This window comes from Engraulis encrasicolus, chromosome 20, assembly GCF_034702125.1.
Source record: "Engraulis encrasicolus isolate BLACKSEA-1 chromosome 20, IST_EnEncr_1.0, whole genome shotgun sequence".
NCBI classification, from domain to species: Eukaryota; Metazoa; Chordata; class Actinopteri; order Clupeiformes; family Engraulidae; genus Engraulis; species Engraulis encrasicolus.
The window spans coordinates 37,308,104-37,328,103 of record NC_085876.1 but is presented as its reverse complement, the minus strand read 5'-3'; the positions used below and the strand labels follow the sequence as shown (position 1 = coordinate 37,328,103).

Below are 20,000 nucleotides of genomic sequence, written 5' to 3'. Positions count from 1 at the left end.
TTAACTCGATAACAAAATCTGCCATATTCACAAAATAGGCAGTCATATCCATGTATATAGATCCATATAGATATCTGTCTGTATCACAAAGTCTTATTCAAGGAAGAACTATTTCCGGCCCTGCCATCGCCAACCGGTAGGGCACTCGTCTACCATGCGGCTGACCCGGGTTCAATTCCCGGCCCGGGTCCTTTGCCGACCCCTCCACGCCTCTCTCCGCATTTGCTTCCTGTCCACCTCTCACACTGTCCTGTCAAATAAAGTCGAAAAAGACCAACAAAAATCTTTTAAAAAAAGAAATGTTACCAAAAGAAGCCTATTGACCGGTTTGGGCAAGTTTTTATAAGACGTTCTTAGTGTAACCAAGGTCATCCTTCACAGTCCGTCTCGAACTCACAACCTTCCCATTCACGCTCCTGTTCTGCAGCTATCGGCCCTAGGTCTTTAACCCCTTAAGACGCGGCTTTATACATTTGTTGTTACCAGTATGGTAATGACCAAGTCGTGGTGCATTACTAAAGGACCTGTGTTGTGTCATAGTATTGTAGTGCTATGGTAGCTACATTTCAATGACTATTACAGCGTGCCTCAGGAGGTACGGCGCGCATTAAGGGGCTACCTCAGTGATATTGTGTACTGGTGCTCCTGTTCTACCTTGGAGACAGCACAACACAATACCACTGAGCTAAAGGTCTAGGCCGATAGATAGCTGAGAGCTAACTGCATCTGTACCATACAAGGCTTCGGGAGGTAGATTTACAAACGTGCTACCGCCCGAGCTCCGCTAGTTAGCATCCGCTACGTTTGCCTCTACAACGGATTCTCAGGCCTGTCCAAGTACAGCACTTGCAGCATGGTGTGATGATGGTGCTCACTCAGTGACCGTCATCATCAACCATCAATCCTCCTTGTAAGTCGCTTGTCGTGTGTAAGTTTTAAGTGATTTTAATGTGTTAGGGTGGGTGGGTGGGGGTTTGGGGGAGGGATAGTTGGCCGTTTTTGTGGACGTATAGACCATGCAATGGCTCAATAAAGGGATTTTAAAAGTCCTTGTAAGTTGCTTTGGTCTGCTTCTGCTTCAGCGTCTGCTAAATGTAATGCAATGTAAAACCATCAAGACATTTATTCTGTTGGGATCTACCCGACGTCGTGTAATAATCCCTTACCATCTTCTGATATGACCTTGGTGTTACATCTGAGAGGAGAGAAGCGGGAGAAGACACAAAGGAAGACTGCTACAAGTCTCTTTTTCTCACCCCATTCTTTCGGCTCTTTTCTTTTCTTTTTTTCGCTCTACTTTCTTTCTCTCTTTTTTTTGCTCTGTTTGATCAGTTCCCTTACTCTGACAAATTTCAACTCCCTTGAGCACACTTTTCTGAAAAGGTAAACCCCTTTTTTGGAGACAGAGCCCAACTGATAAGGGGGGAAAGAGGTGTGTGTGTGTGTGTGTGTGTGTGTGTGTGTGTGTGTGTGTGTGTGTGTGTGTGTGTGTGTGTGTGTGTGTGTGTGTGTGTGTGTGTGTGTGTGTGTGTGTGTGTGTAAAGGGGAAAGAGAGGTGTGTGCGTGTGTGTGTGCGTGTGTGTGTGTGTGTGTGTGTGCAGTAAAAGTGCTGAGTAACACACTGCCTTATCTCGTCTCTAAAAACGACAGCGATTCCCCCTTTTCTGGGCGGAGAAACACTGGCAGAGGTCCATTCCTAATGGCCATCTTTTCACACACACACACACACACACACACACACACACACACACACACACACACACACACACACACACACACACACACACACACACACACACACTTCCATCTTCTCTCACGCCCACCCTCACACACACACACACACACACACACACACACACACACACACACACACACACACACACACACACACACACACACCTTCCATCCCACCCAACCTCCACCACCACGGCCGCCGCAGCCACTGTCCCCTGAATCAATGCTTTCATGCCTTGACACAAATCTCTGCTAACAACGGCAGCAATCTCATCCTTCATCTCGGCAGCTCGGCCGCATAATGTGCCAGGCCAATTCCCCTGACAATGGAAAGCAGAGGAGAGGAGAGGAGAGAAGAGGGAGAGATGCCACTGAGACTACCAGTCCGACACCGGGAGAGGAGCGGAGTGGACTCGGGGATCCACACGGAGTTACTATGCTTGGTGCCACAAGCGGGCGTCGCACAGCAGGACTATTCAAATGGCGGCCCTGGGGCTAGATGCGGCCCTTGTACGGCAAGCCTCTGGCCCCCCACAAGCCCCTTGGAATACAGAATAGTCTTTTGGAATTTAGAGATAAAAGTATGGGTTCTGTATCGAGCTAACGGGACACGGGATGTTAAAACGGAGGAAATTACGTCCAAGAAATGCAAAACTTCTGCGGGAGGACCCCCAGACCCCCCACTTCAATGAAGTCTGCCATATTTTTTTTCATTGACAGTCGGCAACTATAATACATACGTATAGTTCGGACCCTTTACATGGAGGAATTTGAAAAACTGGCCCTAGTTGATATTTAATTGAATACCCCTGACGTAGATAAATGGGGGTGGGGATGGTGGTGGTGTTGGGGGGGGGGGTCCATTGGAGTTGATTGTACCTAGGGCCCACAATTTGCTGTTACCCTCCTGGTGTTATAACTAGGCCCCTCTGATGGCCTTGCCTGTTCTGGCAATACACTGCCAAAAAATAATACCATGTTAGTGACGGGCATCATAAATTAGCCTTTGCTATAAATGCTATGAGACTTTCTGTTGGGCTGTTCTGTCAAAATGATTAACATGCATTGATTAATGTGCATTGTCCTAAAAGCCATAACTAAAACTAAAGGAAACTTGAAAAAAAAGCTTGCTTTCTTCTTTTTCTTCTTCTTCTTCTTCTTCTACTTCTTCTTCTGCTTCTTCACTCTCACTAACTGGCACACTGGCTTTGCTCACAAATGCCATCAGTTCTGCCCTTTTCCCAACATCACGCAACAAATACTCGTCTTATGCCCTATGTCAACACGCACTTGCTTTTCTCCCAAATGCCACAAATGGGGTTTTTTCCGTCATCACACAACAAATGCTGACAAAAAAAAGAAAATCTGAGTCAGGTCTGTGTCTCTTCAAAAGGCAAAATGGTACTTGAATCACTCAAATGGGAAAGTCTGACTCTTTGGAAAGGAGGGAGTAGTGTGTGTGTGTGTGTGTGTGTGTGTGTGTGTGTGTGTGTGTGTGTGTGTGTGTGTGTGTGTGTGTGTGTGTGTGTGTGTGTGTGTGTGTGTGTGTGTGTGTGTGTGTGTGTGTGTGTGTGTGTGTGTGGGTCGCTGTCATCTTGTTAAAACCTGCTCAAGGGGGTACACTGAACTTGAGACTGAGCCATCATGTCACTGACTGATGGGCCGTGTGAGCTGTTGGAAGTGTGTGCGTGTGTGAGTGTGTGTGTGTGTGTGTGTGTGTGTGTGTGTGTGTGTGTGTGTGTGTGTGTGTGTGTGTGTGTGTGTGTGTGTGTGTGTGTGTGTGTGTGTGTGCATGCGTGCGTGCGTGCGTGCGTGCGCGTGCGTGCATGTGTCTGTGTGTGTGTGTGTGATCCTTTCAAGTTAAGGCCTCACCTCCCTACAACTCGCTCCAGGAAAACATGTCTGGGAGAATTTGCTTTTGTTTGTGCTTCATTGATTCAAAGTAAAAATGTATTCCACATTCACACAGGGCGCCATGCATTATTTAGCTGTTGTTTGCTGTTTGCAGCTGTTGCTTCAAAAAAACATACAAGTGTTGTGGAAAATCATTTCACGAAAAAAATCGCACTTGACAGGCACTAATGCCACACTTGAAACAAGACGTGAATTGCCAGGCCGTGCATGTCTGGCTGGTAGTAGTAATCTGACCATATGTGCAATTAGGCCACAGCAAAACATTTTGCAGAATGAATGAGCCATTTGATGAATGAGATGATGCGCATCTTTCTCAACATTCTTGCGAGGTGCAGTGTGCATCCGAAAAACTCGTTGCCGCGGCCAGGGCTATTTATAAATGCTTAAGCCTGTGAGCATGTCAAAAGTCTTAATTTCAAACGTGGCCAGATGAAACGGTCTGCCAATTGTGATACGTTTACTAATCCAGGGCGACAATTTTTTCCGACCCGCCACCACCCGAAGAGGGACTGCAACTCAAAGGGTCGGCTTTTCTGAAGTATAGCCTACTCACTCTCTCTCCCCGAAGAGAGGAGAAATAGCGGATGCGTCGGGCGGCATTTGGCAAAGTCAGACAGCTTCAAAGCCCTGAGAGTAGCACTGTGCCTCGGCTCTTGCCTTGGATTAATTAACGCCTCCTCAAATCACCGTGGACAATGCCGCTGTCTTCTTTCAAACTGCATTAGGATCAGCGCAACTTCTTCAAGGCGTGAAACCAAAGCCGGCTCCTTGGACTGTGTCCGTGATGATTCCCCCTACGGTACTAAACATTACAATTCGCAGCTGCCTGGATGAGGTGTTGCGGTAGGAGGGTGCATAGCTACCTCACCTGGAGGACGTACCGTGGGCTACTCGCCATGGGTAATTATGCAAAACAATTTTACGCACAGATTTGATGTGCCCTGAACGCACCGTGTAAGGATAGCTGCCATGTCCACAAGTTAGTAATTGGTTATTAAGAAGAAGGAATGACCAAAATCGCGAAGTGCATGAATGAAGAAATATTATAACATACAAAAACAAACGAATGGGTAAAATCCCGAATAGTCATCTGGTGATCTACTGTGGTTCTGGATACACTACTATTCGCCATAAAGCACACTGTTTTTATTTCGCTGCACATCTATGACAGTGTTGCACGAGACAGCATTTCCAAGTTATGTGCATGGCGGTAAGTTGTCCTAGTAATGAATGTAATTGCCATTAGAGGACACAACAACACCTAACCAGTGTAGATCCTAACAATTACTTAAGTCCCATGCGCAGAATATTCTGTCCGACTGTTTCCTTATATGAAGTCCGCACACCTGTTCTGTTATCAGCAGAAGTGGCGCTTCGGCGCGTGTATGGTGGGGCGATGTGTCGACCAGAAGAGACTTAAATGGGGTGACGTACCTTGGTCCAGAAGTCTTACAGCATGCTGAAATGCGGGGTCGAGAGAGTCCTTCTCTGCCAAGAGCTCCGGGAGGTACTTTTCGTTATCCATTTTGTCCGGCACCTCACGGTCCAGGCAAACAAGATGTTGTCGGATAAAGATATCCCGCGCTCTCAGCCTGCACCACCAGAACGAGCAGCGACCAGTGTCACCAAAATGATAAAAAAGAAAGTGGCGCTTCTCGTAACGTGTGTTAAAACATTACACTTGATCTAGTTACTTATGCTGCGTCTGCCATTTAAAACGTGCGTGCACTTGCTTCAGTGGAATTCCGTTATCCCATCCGAGATGCTTCCGCGCAGTCCTTCACGAGCACACCCCTCTGCACAGAATCTCTCGCGGCTCTGTAAACAAGCGCTTTGAAGCTCCCCGTTGTATCCACTGGCAACGACGGTACGTCCCAGGTCCTCCGATTGGTCGTGGTTAAAAATTGCACTATGATATGCCAGCAATTTAAGCGTCAATCAAGGAAGGGGCGGGTCCAGTGCCTGGTGGGTTTAGGCGTAAATACAGTTGTCCAGGGTGCTGTAACTAAATAGACACAGCGAGTTTGTGACATTCACAAACAAAACGTTTGCATGCAGCGTGACGTGTTGTTGGGGCAAAGTGACGCGGGCAAAAAAGCAACAACAAAACAAAACAAAAGAATGGAGTAGCTTCAGTGACTTTTAACTCTACATGAACTGATGTGAATCTGGGGAAATAATTGGGGCGAGAAATGTTTCCCTTTTGCATGAAAATATCACGCTGGACTAATACAAATAATTTGAATAGAGCAGACGAGCTGGAGCCTCGTACGTTGCTTGAGGGCGGGTATGGAAATAGAATAAGAATGCAATTGTGATGTAGTCACAGGGTTCAGGTCAAAGGAATTTCAAGCTATTTAGCACGTTAGTTCACAGCTTTATGAATCTGCATTCATTGGCTGTCTACCTCACCCCTCAAGGAATTCATGTGTTAAGATCGTGTGCTTGGAATTAATGTGCTTTATTTTATTTAACCTTCGGGTGACAAATGTGTAAAGTCAAAAGATCTTGCCAAAGCGCCCCGGGGCTCATATTGTCAAAATAAGACGAGGTATCAAGCATGAATGTACGGCCATAAGTAGGCTAGATGCGCAGCCATGGGGGAGCGTGCGTGCGCTCTGGATGTTTAGAATGTGCCTCTGCAGCGAGATGTGGCTCCAACCAGCATGTCGAGGATTAGGCTACATGTCAACCACATGCAAAGGCGTCGAAACAATTAGTTTACATTTTGCACACACATTCTTTGTTGGGGTTTTTAAAACTATAGCCTACATAGGCTACTGTCAGAGGCGATTCTTGGGTCAGGTGGGGCCCCAAGCGAAAATGCAAAATAATGAACATTTGAACCAAAATCGCCACTACTGTGGAAAAGTGTGGGCTGTTATCCACTATCTGGGTTCTTGGGGGCCCTAAGCGGCTGCCTGCCTTGCCTGGTGGCAAGATGCGCCTCTGGCTACTGTAAGTTCACAGCAGAGGCATGCATTATGTCATTGCCATGAACTACAACCCATAAACTACACATAAGTCATGCAGAACAAAGATGCTTTGTTTGTAGGCCATCTTATGTATGCATACTGAGCAACCTCAAAATGAAATTGATTGTTTTCATCCATTCCCTCACAGGTTCCCACATCATTAGACAACTGGTCAATAATTTGGAAGAAACCCAATCATATTTCTTAAGGTCATGTCCCTGAATGGGGAAAAAGTGATGAATTTTAAAAGACTGGCAGACTGCCTAAAAAAAGCAGCTGTGAGAAGGCAGCAAAACCAATAAGTCACCAGTTGTAACTTTTATAGTACAGTAATATGCAGCCGTGCAGACTTACAAAGAAAGGCTGGAAAAAGGCTTTCTACTTCTATGGTGCATTTCACACATGACAATCCAATGTGCTTTAGACAGGTGCCGCAACAACCAATAACTTGCAGCTTTTCAATTAAGATGTCAAGAAGGCATAGTAAATGTGTATAAAAGCCAGTAAATGGGGGGTATGGACAGATCTATTGAACTCAGAATATGAATTAGTCTATGGTGATTCCCTTTAAGAGACACTGGCTTCTAACTGCAAAGAGCAGGAGGCTCGATGTGCCATCATCTTAAAGGTACACTGTGCAGGAAATGGTCAAAAAGGTACTGCAACTATGCTGCTCATTGAAACTGGACTGCCTATTGCCAAATTTGATCTTTACATGAACATTTACAAAGTAATAAACAAATATGTTCTAGTGTGGTCCAAGTACAGTCATTTTGCAGCTAAAAATGGCTATGCTTGGAAATTCAAAATGGTGGACCATGGTGAAGATCCCCCTTTTCATGTATGAAAAGTGCAACTTTTCCAGTCATAGTGAATACTTAGAATTTGATGGTGGTGGTAAGTATTCATGAAAAAGGTAACATTAGTGGATGGGCAGCATGAATTCTGGAAATAAACAACTAAAAATCTCACACAGTGTCCCTTTAAGGTCAAACAGGGTCAGTTCTAACCATTAGTTAAATAAAGCTTACCACTGCCGTAAATGGCACGCTTGTATGCCTGAATACTGCAGCGTTATTCCAAAACTTAGAGTAGGGCCTGCATCTTCAATACGTTAAATTCAACACCAATTCAACGCTCTGAATAAAAGAGCATAAAGTCAAACAAGTGTGCTGTAAACTTTTTTATTACATACTCCTGCGTTTACCAGCACCTAGAAGCTGTGCATGGATCTTTGAACTTAAAGGGGTCCTATTATGCTTTTTCATGTCCACTACCCATTTATTGGGTTACACAGCATCTGTTGTATGTAAAAGCTTGGTGAAAGCTGCATTTCACAAATTGGCCTCTTGGGGGAGAATTTCTCTGCCGCAGGAACGCTATTTCTCAACTGTCAGAGAACGCGTGGTTGGGTTTTCAACATTCTATAGCTTTTGTTTCCGGTACGGGTCTACGTCATGCTGTACCTAACATTGCTGCTTATGGGATGGAGTGTTGACGATGTCACAGACCATTTATTAATTGCAGAGACAGTAGACCTAATGCGCATTTGTTCATCGCAGCCACATAGCCTAGGCCTATCTGAATTTGACAGTATCGTGATGAGATGTATCCTATTTGTGAATACACCACTCAGTGTACAAAATATTGTACAAGAATAGTGTAGCCTACAAGGATAGGATTTCGCCATCCACAAGTTTATTCCATTACGCATGTTTTTTTTTCAATTCATAAATCGGCTCCGTCAATAGGCTACAGCATCGGTCTAGACTGGAGGCTACACTCACCTGTGGCCCAAGTTATATATTTTTGTTTCATTGTGATATTAAAGCTGCATTTTACATTGATATAATATCGGGTTGGTAGGCATATGGCTAACGGGTCAGAAACAGTTGAATGAGGAAGGTCGAAAACAGGCAGAACGCGTTAACGCAGTTCCGCACTGAGAATCCAAAACACTTCCAAGTGGGTGAAAGACTCGAATCTCTCCTTTCTCTCTCTATTCGCTTCAGGGCCGTTTTGCATATGCTGTTGGCAAGACTAACTTTTGTTTGGTAAGATGTGAAAACCCTACACTTGTATTGCCGCTTGAAGCATAACATTAATTAGAAGACGTGCGCTGATGTTATCCAAATAGGTATCACGACATGACCAGCAGCCGTTTGCATCAGCAATGTTGGCAAGGATTAGCCAGTTAGTATAGGCTATGCGTAGGCTGCAATTTAGTAATTAAAATGCAACGCAGTTTTGTTCATCATATCTGCAAGAGCAACGTGGATATTGGCTTGACGTCGTTTAAAACTGGTCGAGTCGTCGGGCGGCATGCCAAAAATAATGAAACTGAAACGGATAGGGCCTATTGTTATATAAAAAAAATCCTGTCCTGTCGATAAATGCGAACAAAAAAACCACGAAACCGAGACTAGGCCTAGGCGTTATTATAAGACCCAGTATGAAACCAATCCATCGAGGACTGCCCATTGCGCTTCCAATCCAGTGGGCGGATCATTTCTGCCGGGGACTAAATAGAAATGCAATTACTAAAATGAAACCATGCACCTGAAAATACCTTGAAATGTATTTTATGAAGCATAGCCTATCACCATTGTGCATTAGGCCTACAGACAACGAGCAAACAGGAACTCATTTAAAAAGCCAACAACGCGTGCGCTCAGTAGCCTATTCAGTATGGCTTGCAAATAGACCACAGGACGAATTTGAACACGGAGTTCATATCACAAATAGGGTGTCACGATATCACTGACAGACGTTGAATTGATAGGTTTGAGTCCGACAAGTCGTGCCCTTGTCTTACTGGGCGCACTCTTTCAATTTCGGACTGCGTCTTTGACAGCCAGATGGGGGCTGCCGCGGGAGCGAAGAAAATGTCCACAACTTCGCTGAATAAATAGGCCTATCCTTTGAACTGTGTACAGCAATTGCAGATGATTAGCTTATTGGATAGCCTATTTTGTGAAGGTTAACTTGTCATTAACAAGGGAATGTGATCTGATTTCAATCCCAGAACATTCTTTGTCTTCAAATTTCCACCTGTCAACAGCAGATCTAGACTTCTCCCACCTTGACCAGCGCGACACTTGTCTGTTTGCGAGCAGTAAACTTGGCTGATAACTTCAGCTTTAGGGCTACAGTATGCAAGGCTAGACAGCGGGTTAACCAATCAGGCCCCTACTGTTGCGTTAATAATGTTTGAGATAAAGATTCTTCAGCGCAGGATATCAGAAATAAACAAGACAGCGCAGATGGCTATTATTATTATTATTATTATTATTATTATTATTATTATTTTTTTTTTTTAAATATGGTCACAATCGCGTTATTACGCATCATATTATGTATTATTTCATGAAATCTCAAATCGGAAGCAGTACCCAGCACTTTCAACCCTTTCTCAGATTAATGGCAGCCTAATTGTCCCAAGCGATTTTGAAATCAAACTGAAGCCCATGCACGGAAGACTCGCATTGGATAGGGACTGGGTTTCAGCAAATGACACAGAATAACACAAATAACAACGTGGGACTTATGATGCGTCCTTTTCAGATTAATTGTGGACATTGGGTGAACTATTTGGCTGTCAACTTTAGACATAGGCTACAGGGTTGGATTCCAGGTCAAAAACAGCTGTGCTGCTGACGTAATATTAGTAATAGAATGCTTGATGAAACGCTCCATGCTGCGTCGAGATTTCAGAATGTTGAAGGGTCTAACATTCTGCACTTCCACGCGTTTCAAACAGGCGGCGTAGGGTGCATGTACACAATGATAAAAAATAATGGACATGAAAACAAGTGATCATTCAAAATTAACTCCACTAACCACAGTAAAGCAAAATATTAACAATGAAAGTTATTCTAAATAGCATAATAGGGCACCTTTAAATTCAACACCATTTTAGTTGGACCTCCTCTCTAAAAGTTTGAAAGTCACTCAACTGAAAGTGAAAGTGAATCAACACTGAAGACTTATCTAGCTTGGGAGATCCCATGCTGCTTTGCACAATCGTTCCAATCTGAAAGACACGTGTGATTAGGTCAGGTGATAACCAGGCAAAGACGTATCCTAAGCTCAGGTGTTCCCTTTTTTTGGATAGGGTTTTGTGTGTGTATGTGTGTGTGTGTGTGTGTGTGTGTGTGTGTGTGTGTGTGTGTGTGTGTGTGTGTGTGTGTGTGTGTGTGTGTGTGTGTGTGTGTGTGTGTGTGTGTGTGTGTGTGTACAAGGCCCAAAGTCCAAGACCAGTGATGAACATTTAGCCCATACTGTGTCATCCACACAGAGGTGGACTTTCCATTAGGCAAAGCTAGGCAATTGCCTAGGGCCCCAACCAAATCTGTCCACCATAGGGGCCCCAACTGTCACACCAGTTGCAGTAAACACAAAAAAGTAGGCTTTGTCACTTATGCAAAGTAATCGAAGATATATGACTCAAAACCCCATGTTGATATTTCGCCTAGGGCCCCAAAACGGCTAGACCCGCCCCTGCATCCAGATTATAGGCTTGTGCCAGCTCCTGTGCACCTGCAAAAAAGTGACAATGGATATCGCTTGGGGATCTGCTGTACACCGGCTTTGAAATGGCAGAGAATATCTGCTGCTTGCTGTCTTTGTCTGTCTTAAAAGATCACTCAACATTTTTTTAGGGGTAGTGAGGGGAAATTTGTTTTGGCTCTGCTTACAGTAAGGAGGCAGCTCTTTCGGCTCACAAATGGCCCCTCAAATAGGATTGATTTGAAAGAAATTTCCCATGATTATCCCTGTTGTTATTCTTTATATTATTTCAGGCAAATGCCATGTGTGTGGGTGTCTACCGTTGATGCATAGGTGTGCACAGATAAGGATGAGGTGACGCTCAAGCACCTGCCCCTTTGCCCTACTGGACAAAAAAATGCCCATTTTGAAAGTTATTTTTCAAACACTTTTAGTCTCAATGTACAGCGATCCATGTTGCTATGATAATCTAAAAGTGCTTCACGATCAAAAGCATGAGACCAAATGTGCCAGTGTAATGTAGCCTGCGTTAGTTCTGCCAGGAAGACTCAGAGCACCTGTGCATTTCGCAGAGCCAATCAGCGGCTGCCATTTCCTTTATAGCGACGTGTCTAACTCTCCTTTCTTGCTGGCTTCAGGCATGGCCGGTACGAAATCTCCTCCTCCATCCCCACCGCCACCAGTTGGGTCCAGTCTTCCTGTCTGGGGGGTTAAAGGTCCAGTTCCTGCTGCACGGCTACAGCAGGCTCTACTGGATCCGCCAGCGCAAGACCCGGGCTGATGATTGGACCTACGCCAAACACTGTCTACTTATGCCAATTCCATTGTCAATTACGTTAACATTAAATCGTTAAATACGAATTCCTCTCTCTGAGTCTTAATGGCAGAAATATAGCCTCTATAGCCTAGTAAGGTAGTTGGAAGTTCCACATCCCGCCCACCCCTTCAGCACCTGTGCCCCAAAATGTCTGTTCACGCCACTGAATGGATGCCACGAGTGACACAGCACTGTTGAGGAGCAGAGTCAGTAGACCAGAGCATCGTGTATTTGTCTTGCATACCACCTAAAACTTTTTGCCATACCATCAGTAGGCCTACTCCCTCCCTATCTAACCCTCTTTCTCAATGTCACTATGCTCAATACCTTTTTTTCCAGGTACCCCCTGCAGTGTGCTCGCGTACCCCTCGTGGTACACATACCACAACTGGACTACAGAAATGCACTGCATCACAGGGGTTAAAAGCCATACATGTGTTAATAAAAACGTAGGCCTATATGATTATATGATGATTTAACACATAAAAACTAACTAAAAAACACACTAAAAATATTGTTTGGTCGTGCGAATAGATGTTTTTTTATGCATAGCTTCTGTTAAAACCTAATTGTCACCAATGTGAGTTGTAATGATCTGCTACTTAAGGACAGTGAGGCCATCTGCTCAAAGAGGTTATGGCAAAACGACACTGCTGTGCAGATGGAAAATGGTCTGCCACAATTCTACAATGGGACCAAATAGGGGGAAACCCCACTAGAGAGGTTTCCACATTGTCATGCCATTCTTTGTGTTGTGCTCCTCTAAGAGCTTGAACAGTAACAAGGTGAGGGATTCATTTTGTTGCAATCTAGTTGTTGCCCCTAAACACCGGCAAAATGCCCCTAAGCACCAACAAAAAATATCACATTTGTCTCTGCTGGTGTTCAGGAAATTGAGAAATTTCACCGCCCTCAGTCTTGATAAATCACATTTGGTAACTTCCCAGCCACCGAGTGCTTGGAACGCTCAGGCGTACATTTCCATAAATGTGCGCACCCACACTCCCACATAGAAATCAGGAACAACCCTTTTCATCATCCTGTGGGAAAACAAGGCCTAAATAGTGTGAGTGAGTCTGGGAGAAGACCATGATAGCGTGCGTGTGGAACTGGCTCATACCAGGCAGACCCAGTTTAGTAAAGAAAAAAAAAAAAAAGACATTTCGATTTGCTGCTCCAGCACCAAACTTTTTTATAATGATCTTTGAATTTAGCCACGGTGGAAGCCAGCCAGCAAATGGATGGTGTCTCCGTTTTCTCTCTCAACACAGTTTTTAACTAGTTCAAAGTACAAAAAGTTGTACAAAAAGTCAAAGCTTTCGTTGAGGAGGCGCACCGCCGCGCACCACCGCTTTGTCGGCTAACATAAACTGAGGTTGAAGATAAGTTTCCCCATTTGTCATGATTGTCTGCGGAGACTAGAGGGAGCGAGAGCGAGACAAAAGGTGTCGTGCATGCGGATGGTGGGAGGAGGAGGACAAGCCTAACGACTGCTGATTACATAATTAAGGCCATAGTATAGTATACCGAAAGGATGGGTATCAAGGCATCGATGCCTCCAGACCCCGACCACCCCAACGCCTTCTTCCAGAGTCAGTGCAGAGTAAAGTGACCCAAAGCAACCAAACAACAAGAAGACAGTCTCATGTGTATTTATTCATCAATGTTTTTCCCACTGCTCGTCCTCCACGAACTTTTGCGAAAGACTGAGATGGAAAGAGTGAGATGGAAAGAGAGAGAGAGAGAGGGACAGAGAGAGATAGAGAGAGAGAGAGAGAGAGAGAGAGAGAGAGAGAGGGGATGGNGAGAGAGAGAGAGAGGGACAGAGAGAGATATAGAGAGAGGGGGGGGGATGGAGAGAGAGGAGAGTATGGAAGAAAAAGAGAGAAAGCGAGGGGCAGGGTGAGCTATTAACGTCTATGCCTTCTCTCTGTGCTCTGGATTGGACGCTCCAGGCAATTGATAATATGTTTATTTATAGGCATCAGCCGCTTCACTACATCGCAATCCCCTCTGCACAAAACGGCTGGCTGAATGCTGAAAAAGAACATGACAAAGGCAGAAAGTTATAGTAAGGTATCGCCACTGTGAGAAGAGATTAGTCGTGCAAGCAAAGTTTACTCTTTTTGTCATTAGCAAATGAATAGACGTAGTATGAAGTGGTGCATGGGTTTTGAATATATTTGGAGATTCAGAATGAGTTGGTTGGTTGGTTGGGGGTCCGGTGTAGGCTGATTGTGTGAGTGTCAACATTAGGGTTAGGTGCTTCAATATTTTCTTGTATTGTACATATCTTTGAAGATACATAATAATAAAAAACATATCAAACGAAATGGTGTTAATTAAGCATAAAGCATACGTATATGGATAAAACATCAATGTTGATTAAACCCATCGCACAGGTACGTACAGCTATACAAATGATAAGAAGAGGTCTGACCCTCTGGATAGCCAGTCTCACTGACCTGCATATAAACTGTGTTTATTAAGTTAGAAAATATATAAAATGTATAAAGGGATAACACATCTATGTTGACTGAACCCATCTGACAGGTACAGCTATAGGTTAGCAACGTAAAGAACAAGTCAGACCCTCGGGATAGCCAGTCTGACCTGCATGTAAACTGTGTGCATGTAATATTTAAGCCTGTAAACACATCGTTCCATGACCTTTATCTCTTTGGTTGAAAAAAAAAAACGAAGGAAGGAAGGGAAAAAAAATGCAGAAAGAAAATGTGTGTTATAAAACAGCTTACAGATTTAATCCCTTGCCAGGACCATTAAAATATGGGCTTAAATGTCTCCTAATCTCCCTTTCAGATGACTGACCGACTTTATTCAGAGATATGCTAGCCATCTGCTATGCCTCATGATCTTCCTCCCTTGCAAACAAAGCCGCGTATGCAGGGGCAGATTAGGACTTCCTAGGCCCCTGGGCCAGTCAACAAGAAAGTCCCCCCAACCCCCCAACCCCCTCTATGGCTTCACAATGTTCCAAAACATTTTGGTGGGGTCAGTAATGATGTTGTCCACTGAGAAAATGTGAAAATACAATAGTTAAAAGTGCAATTTTAATACATTATGAGAACACAAATATAGACCAATAATGAAGTGGGTTTTTTTTGCAGTGTGGATGCTTGGCGTTCAGAGGCCCCCCTTGGCTCGTGGGCCCTTGGGCCTGGGCCCGGTAGGCGCGTGCAGTAATCCATCCTTGCTGGTATCCTGTCAGTGCACTTACACTCCCACACACTGATCTCTCCCTCCTCATCCACCGCCCGCCACCCACCCAGCCCCCCAGCCACGGAGCCACCCGGCCGGGTGTCATGTCAGTAATACAATGCATTGTTACAAGAACGGAGATGTTGTTGATAAAGGAAGAGAGCACCACACCACACAGTCAGTCTGGTGGTTGCTTTTAACACGGACCACATGTGCTCTATGGTACGCACAGTGATATTATTGTTTAATCCTCTGGTCAGTCTTTGAAGAGTACCTCATGCTCATCCGATAAACCACTCTCACACACAGACACAGAGCACAGTGTGTGTGTGTGTGTGTGTGTGTGTGTGTGTGTGTGTGTGTGTGTGTGTGTGTGTGTGTGTGTGTGTGTGTGTGTGTGTGTGTGTGTGTGTGTGTGTGTGCGTGTGCGTGTGCGTGTGTGTGTGTGTGTGTGTGAGAGAGAGAGAGAGAGAGAGAGAGAGAGAGAGAGAGAGAGAGAGCACTGCTATTGCCATGAGGAAAGTCTGACTAGTAATAAAGAGAAGCTCAGAATGTTACCTCAGGGCCCTTCACGAGAAAAAGAGACAGGAGGAGCGCAGACTTACTTGAATCTGTGACCTGTTAGTTACAGCATGTCAATTTTCTGGGGGGAAAAAAAAACATATTTAATTGTATCATTTTATCTTATTTATTTGTACTTATGCACAGATTTAGAATGTAGGCTAAATAATTCGAAAATAAAGAGGTTAGGTTTTATTATCTCTCTGTCTCACTTTCGCTGACCGTGCGTGCGTGCGTGCGTGCGTGCGTGCGTGCGTGCGTGCGTACGTGTGTGCGTGCGCATAGTTCAAGGACAGAACACGATGTGACATTAGCTAAGTTACATTGACTGACTGAGTGTATTCACGGCTTGGCTTTAACCCTCTTCCATTATAATTACCTTGTACACATAGCAGGTGCCCTTGGATACGCTTTTCACTGCTTACTTTCCTTTCCAGACTTTGATTCAGTGCGAATGACAAAAATAGCCTTCACTAATTTAACTGCAAAGTAAATTCTTCAAACTGAACAGACCAGGACAAATAAATCACCTTTAAAAAAAAGCTTGCACTGAATGTTTAATACAACACACACACACACACACACACACACACACACACACACACACACACACACACACACACACACACACACACACACACACACACACACACACACACACACACACACACACACACACACACACACACACACACACACACACACACACACACACACGCTCACGCACATTGTTAAAAGTATCAGTCCTCTGTCAGGCTGTACAATGTAAAAGAGAAGAGATGGAGGTGGGCTGGCATGTGGGTGGATTGACGGTGGGGTAAAAAGAATGGTATTTGGGTGGGGTGACAAGGGATGGGGGGGGAGTAAAAATAATGGCATTTGGGTGAGATGGTGAGGGAGGGGGGGGGGGGGGGGGGGTTTAAAAAAACAGCACTCTTAACCTTGAATATCAGATGTCTGTCCTAGCTAATGAAATTCCTGAGGTTGACTGAACCGCGCCTGAACCGGAGGACGATCTCAAGGGTCATTACACCATTACGTGTCTGGGGGCTAATTGGTTTGAGTTGTGCCCTCGACACACTTTTAATTTAGACCGCCATGCTGTTTGCCCGCCTCTACCGTGCAGAACCACTTACCTCCAGCACTAACTCCAACACCATGTCTATTTGCCATACCCAACACTCCACTACCCTCCCTTCTCTCTCACACACACACACACACGCACGCACACGCACACACACACACACTCACGCACACACGCACACACACACACACGCACACACACACGCACGCACACGCACACGCACACGCACACGCACACACACACATCACCGCTGCCTGCAAACCACCACCCTCCACCCCTCACACACACACCCTCTAGTGCCACACTACGCACCTCCACTTCCCTGCACCACCATCCCTATCGGCCGCTTCCAACCCCACACACCCACCATCGCTACCTCCAAACTATCACCCTCAATCCCCCCCACACACACACCACTCCCCAGACAATCTACCCCTAAACTACCTCGCTCCACCCCCCCACCCCCCTGGCAGGGCCTTGTCCCTAACACCCCCATCACGGGTATTTCTCATTCTTTAGAGTAGGGGTTCCCAACCTATTACAACTTGGGGCCCCCACTTGAAATTTTCACAAATGTTCGGGGCACTAACCGCTGACCCAATAAATAATGCAACTCAAATGCCTAGTCAATAACCACACACACACACACACACACACACACACACACACACACACACACACACACACACACACACACACACACACACACACACACACACACACACACACACACACACACACACACACAAAATACAGTGTCAATTCAACACTTAGAGATTTGATTTAACACTTTGTAGGGTGCCTTTGGTCCCAGAGTGCTCTCTATGTGTTGAATTAACACTGCAATTTATACTGTCTAGTACAGTGTTTCTCAACAGGGGTGCCGCGGAAACGTGGCTGATAAATAAATTATGAATGAAATATAATACATATTTGTCTAAATTGATAAGTTAATGCTAGTCAGTGGAATCTTTCATCTGCCATTCACGCACAATAAAGTAAATATAGGTCGCCCCAGTCAGCTGCTGGGGTTAGATCGTGTGGCGTCTCCAAATGTATTACTTTTCTAAGCTTTTGTGGTAAGCTTATCGGATGCAATGCCATGTTACGGCTTGTTGGTTTGGGGTGCCTTGAAATTTTTCATGAATTGAAAGGGTGCCTCGCCTAAAAAAAGGTTGAGAAATACTGGTCTAGTATGTTGCAGCAGCAGCAGCAGCAGCAGTAGCGGTGGCAGCGGTCATTGGAGGTGGGGAGGGGTTCACAGGCAAAAGTGTGAAGATTGCAAATTTGACACCGTAGGGGATTGGCGCTGCAGCTAAGGGTTGTGGAGCAGGTGTTCTCATAGGGCTTGCAGAGACACACACGGTACGGGCGAGACGGCTTTTCTGTCTTCCTCCTTTCATTCTACCTCCCTGATTTCGCTCTCCTCACTGTCTCTGTCTCTTTTCCTCTCTCTCTCTCACACAGTCTGTCTCACTCTGTCTGTCTTTCTCACCCTCATTCTCTGTCTCTCTCTAAATCTTTCTCTGTCTCACTCTGTCTGTCTGTCTTTCTCACTCTCATTCTGTCTCTCTCTAAATCTTTCTCTCTCACTCTGTCTGTCTGTCTTTCTCACTCATTCTGTCTCTCTCTAAATCTCTGTCTGTCTGTCTGTCTGTCTGTCTGTCTGTCTGTCTGTCTGTCTGTCTGTCTGTCTGTCTGTCTGTCTGTCTGTCTGTCTGACTGACTGACTGGCCTGACTGACTGGTAAAAAGGGGGTCATTGTGCAAGGTGGAGGTACTGTATATGCAGTATGGGCAATATGGAAGTGTGTGGTGAGCGTGATTGTTGCTGGTGTTTTTGTGTGTTTTGCTGTTTGTATTGTATTGCATGATGTGTAGACAATGCTGTAATGCAGGGGTGGGGAACCTATGTCTCGAGGGCCGTTTGCGGCCCTTGAGGCCGTTTTATCCGGCCCCCGATATCATATAATGTTATGCAACTTCACATGAAATATGACATATTTTGTAAAGGAATCTTAGAAATAACATTTCCAATGATATTATAGTTATATTCAGGGGACCGAGAGAAGATGGGGACTGTTTTAAAGGTGTCTACCTTCAATATAGGCCTAAATTGCATGGGGAAATCCTGATTTGTGTTCATGGTACGGCCCTCTGAGGACTTTTAGGAATTTGAAATGGCCCCTCAAATGAAAAAGGTTCCCCACCACTGCTGTAATGATATTAAAGTACTAACGTCAGTTCTGGCCAGGCCATGGTAGTCAAGAAGCTCGCCGCCCTCCCCTTCATCTCATTCATTCCTAATTGATGCAGGTGCATTCCCTCAGCTGATAATCTTTCTTCCCAGTGATTGGCCACACAGCTTCGGCACGCCTTTTAAATTCTACCCACTTCTTCTCAGCTGTATGCTGCTCGGTTTTTGCTACCGACCACCTCCCCTGCTCCACCTTATCGTGTATGATGTGACATGTTCTCTGTCACGTCGCTTGACTCTGTTCATGGGGGGTTATCTCTCGCCCTGTCCTGCTGGGGTGAGAATTCCCTAAACTGCTGCTGCCCCCTGACTCAATGCTTTTCCATGCTGCTCATGGAAATAGGGGGGTTCCTCCGAACAGAGCTATTACCGCCAAATGTAATTCATAATTTCAATAAAAGAAATTTCATTTATATTCTTCTCTTGTGTTTCTTGACTGAAATGGTTCTGACAGAAATAAATATAAAGTTCTCTCTCTCTCTCGCTCTCTCTCTCTCTCTCTCTCTCTCTCTCCTAGTCCCAGTGTACAGGACGACAGGATGGCCATAACCGCTGGGCTTTAAAGGGATTCTACTGCCTCCCTCTGGTTGACCCTGGTATAGGAGGTGAGTCAGGTAGGGGCTGGCGTGGTCAACTCAGCATGAGACCAAAAACATGGCATGATAAATAAAAGAAGGCAAATAGAATATACCAAAAGACACCTAGTTATACAAAACATACAGAATACAGATATACAATTACATATGCCGTACCTCCAGTGGCACGCTGTAATAGTCTTTGAAAAGTTAACTACCATAGCACTACTCTACTATGACAACACAGGGCCTAATGCACTATGACTTGGGCATTGCTATTCTGGTAACAGCAAATTTATAACGCCGTGTCTAAACGGGTTAATCTGAGGAGAGGAGAGGAACAGATTTTAAAATAT

At 45.0% G+C, this 20,000-nt stretch overlaps 1 protein-coding gene and 1 long non-coding RNA gene across 2 annotated transcripts in view; one reads left to right on the top strand and one right to left on the bottom strand.

The window, feature by feature from the left end:
* khdrbs3 (KH domain containing, RNA binding, signal transduction associated 3) overlaps nt 1-5,233 on the bottom strand; it is a 265,883-nt gene extending 260,650 nt beyond the window's left edge. The window contains exon 1 of the mRNA XM_063185893.1: nt 5,083-5,233. Within this exon, the coding sequence (XP_063041963.1) occupies nt 5,083-5,173 (91 nt within the window). The 5' untranslated portion in view covers nt 5,174-5,233. The remainder of the gene's footprint in view (nt 1-5,082) is intronic.
* LOC134436604 (uncharacterized) overlaps nt 1-20,000 on the top strand; it is a 265,909-nt gene that overhangs the window by 147,212 nt on the left and 98,697 nt on the right. The gene's annotated exons all lie outside the window — the stretch shown is intronic.